The 3,206-nt window shown below is 42.3% G+C and overlaps 1 protein-coding gene across 1 annotated transcript; it reads right to left on the bottom strand.

Moving 5' to 3' along the window:
- Positions 1 to 403: 403 nt before the first annotated feature.
- Positions 404 to 1,357, bottom strand: LOC102845677 (olfactory receptor 5A1-like). The gene has a single exon (XM_006900481.1). The coding sequence runs from the start codon at positions 1,355 to 1,357 to the stop codon at positions 404 to 406; it is 954 nt and encodes a 317-aa protein (XP_006900543.1).
- Between the last annotated feature and the right edge of the window lie 1,849 nt (positions 1,358 to 3,206).

The following is a 3,206-nucleotide window of genomic DNA, read 5'->3' on the forward strand; positions in this document are numbered from 1 at the left end:
TTATTGGAATACAAATAAGTGTCAAACAACTATAAGACATGAACAAATCTTATGAGGGGGAAATAGATGGCATGGTCTCCTGGGTTCCTGAGATTTCTGTACTTGGAATATATATAAATTCCTCCCTTCACAAAGTACATCACCTTTTGGACTTTCATCTACTGGAATCTCATCATGACAAGTGGCTTTTTTTAAACTACATTTAACATTGGTGTCACTGTCCCAGAGAGATTACTTGGTGGTGATACCAAACTATAACAGGACCAGTGAGACATTAAATCAGGGTTTCCCTTTGTCTTGCTTTCTAAATGGTCGTCTTACCTACACAGGATAACTTACACATTCTTACCTCCACACTAATACCCATGATAATAATCTTTTTCAAATCTCATTCTTCTTGAGGTTAACACTTTGCTTTCTTTATAGCCCTCTTGATGGCAGCCTTGATCTCCTTGTTTCTCAAACTATAAATCAGAGGGTTTAACATGGGGATAACGATTGCATAGAAGACCGACAGCACCTTGTCCTGTTTGGTGACTGTACTGGAGTTGGGGCGCATGTACACGGAGAGGACTGTGCTAAAGAAAAGCGTCACAGCTGTCAGGTGGGAGGCACAGGTATTAAAGGCCTTCGCACTAGCTTTACCTGAGGACATATTCAAGATGGAAACTGCAATAAAACCATAGGACAAGAGAGTAACAAGAAAGGAGCCAAAGACAAAAAAAATAGCTGCCAGAAGAAGAATTGTTTCACTGATGAAGGAATCAGAGCAAGACAGGGGAATAATCTGAGGAAAGTCACAGAAGAAATGCTGAATGACATTCGGACCACAGTAGTAGAGACTAAAGCAAGAGATGGTTTGAGCTAAGCTACTAAGAAAAGCCGTGGTGTAGACCCCGGCAACCATCCTCCCACAGACGCCAGGAGACATAATGACTGAGTATTGCAGAGGCTTGCCAATGGCTGCATATCGATCTATGGCCATCACAGCCATGAGACAGCACTCAGAGATACCCATCCAGGTGAAGATAAAATACTGAACAGCACAGTCAAGGAAGGAAATTGTCTTTTCATCCTGGAAGAAGTCTGCAAGCATCCTCGGGCTGATAGAAGAAGAAAAGGAAACATCGATGAATGACAGTACACTGAGAAAGAAATACATGGGTATGTGCAGGTGGGGGTCCATCCTGATCAGGAAGATGAGGCCCAAGTTCCAGGTGAGAGTCAAAATGTAGATTCCTGACAATATCGGGAAGAGGATGAGCTGCAGCTCCTTGTCATCTGAGAGACCCAGGAGGATGAACATGGTCACAGAGGAGTGGTTTCCGTTCCATTCCATGGACTTGCTTGAGGCCATCTGCTAAAAAGCTTTTTAAAAAATAAGATGAGAGAAGGAAATTATTTCTTTCTACTGAAACAAAAAGAAACACCCTGTATTTAATCCATGCATTTAACTAACTGTACAGATTTCAATCATTGCTGTTGGATTTTTCTGTGCTTTATTGAAATGATTGACAACTTTGGTTGAGATATCGCACAGATATCCTCTCCAGAGTGCTGAAGAGCAATGACATCAGTCTGGAGATGAAGGTGTACCTGATCCAGGCCATAGTCTTCGCAATTGCTTGCTGTGTGTCAGAGAGCCGGACAATGTCTAGGGATGATAGAGAATTGATGCCTTTGAGATGTGGTGCTAGAGAAAAGTGGTGAATATAAAATGGTCTGCCAGGAGAACAAAGAGGTTTGTCCTCTATAGGGTGAAGCCAGGCTGTTCCTTGGAAGCAAGGATTCTGAGACTTAGTCTGGCATACTTACAGCATGCTGAAAGGAGGGACCAGTCCTTAGAGTGTCCTATCATGCTTGGAAAGGTGGAGGGACAGAGAAAGAGAGGGAGACCATTGATGAGATGGATTGAAACAGTGATTCCGGTAATGAGGGTAGGTGCATCAGAAACAGTAAAGTTGACACAGGAGAGAGCAGATTTCAGGGCTATTGTACATAGGATTGCTATATGTCCTAAGTGATTGGATGGCACATAACAATAAAAAACAACATATTATAATTTGGTTTGGGACAAATGGCAGTGAATGACAATTATTGGCTCATTATCTCAGAAAAGGCCAACCCCTGGTAAAGCAGTCTGTCTAGACTACACTGTTAACCCAAAATTGAGTCCTGTCTTTTAGTTCCAACCCATCAGCCACTGCATAGAGAAAGGCAGGCAATCTCCTCCTATGTTGTTTGCAGCCTCCTAGAACCCACTGGGTCAGGTATGGTTGCAAAAGAATGAGGATTATACACACACAAATATCTTACAGCATGGATGCATCTGGAAGACATTATGGCCTTCAAGTCTAGGTGACCCTACAACAAATCTGAACTATGTCCTATCCTGTGTCATCCTCATCATCTCTGACATACTTGAGCCTATTGCTGCAGTCACTGTTCAATCCATCTTATTGAGGGTCTTCCTCTCTTTTCCTGACCTTTCACTTTTCCTAACATGATGTCTCTTTCCAAGGAACAGCCCCTTCTCAAAATGCCCAAAGCAAGTGAGATCGAACTTCACTATCCTTGCCTTTTAAAAGTACTCTGGTTGCACCTCCCCAAGACTTAGCTGTTTGTTCTTTGGCAGGTCACAGAACATTCATTCACTATGCTTCTCCAAAACAACTCAAAGGCACCATCCTTATTCATTGTCTAGCTCAATGCATAGCCATGTGACATAGCAAGTAACTGAAAAGACCATGGCTTGAATCAGGTGCACCTTAGCCTGCAAACTGACATCATTGCTCCTCATTTTTTTGGAGCAGTCCCTGACAGCAAAATTTCTCAATGCAACATATATTTTAATTTCTTGACTGCTGGTTTCAAGGGTGTTGATATAAGAAAGAAAAAGTCTTTGACAATTCCAGTACTTTTTCTATCTATTGAGATGAAGCTTATTGATCTAGTGGTGAGGGGGTTTGTTTTCTTGATGTTAAGAGGCAGTCCATATTGAAGGCTGTAGTGTTTAGCTCATCAAGAGAAAAATTAGAAACCTCCTTCTATTCAAAAACTCTTGGAAAACTCTCAGAAGGGAGTGCTTGTGGCCTAGTGGCAAGAAGCTGCATTGCAATTCCAGAGGTCCATGATTCAAATCCACCAGATGCTCTGCTGGAGAAGGAGGGGCAAAATCTCCTCCTGTACCAGTCAGATCTGATTTG

The sequence above is a fragment of the Elephantulus edwardii genome, unplaced genomic scaffold (assembly GCF_000299155.1).
Source record: "Elephantulus edwardii isolate Elephantulus edwardi_28Jun2011 unplaced genomic scaffold, EleEdw1.0 scaffold00284, whole genome shotgun sequence".
NCBI classification, from domain to species: Eukaryota; Metazoa; Chordata; class Mammalia; order Macroscelidea; family Macroscelididae; genus Elephantulus; species Elephantulus edwardii.

Bases quoted from the DNA above. Each gene is read 5' to 3' on its own strand.
- LOC102845677 (XM_006900481.1), bottom strand. From the start codon at position 1,357: ATGGCCTCAAGCAAGTCCATGGAATGGAACGGAAACCACTCCTCTGTG.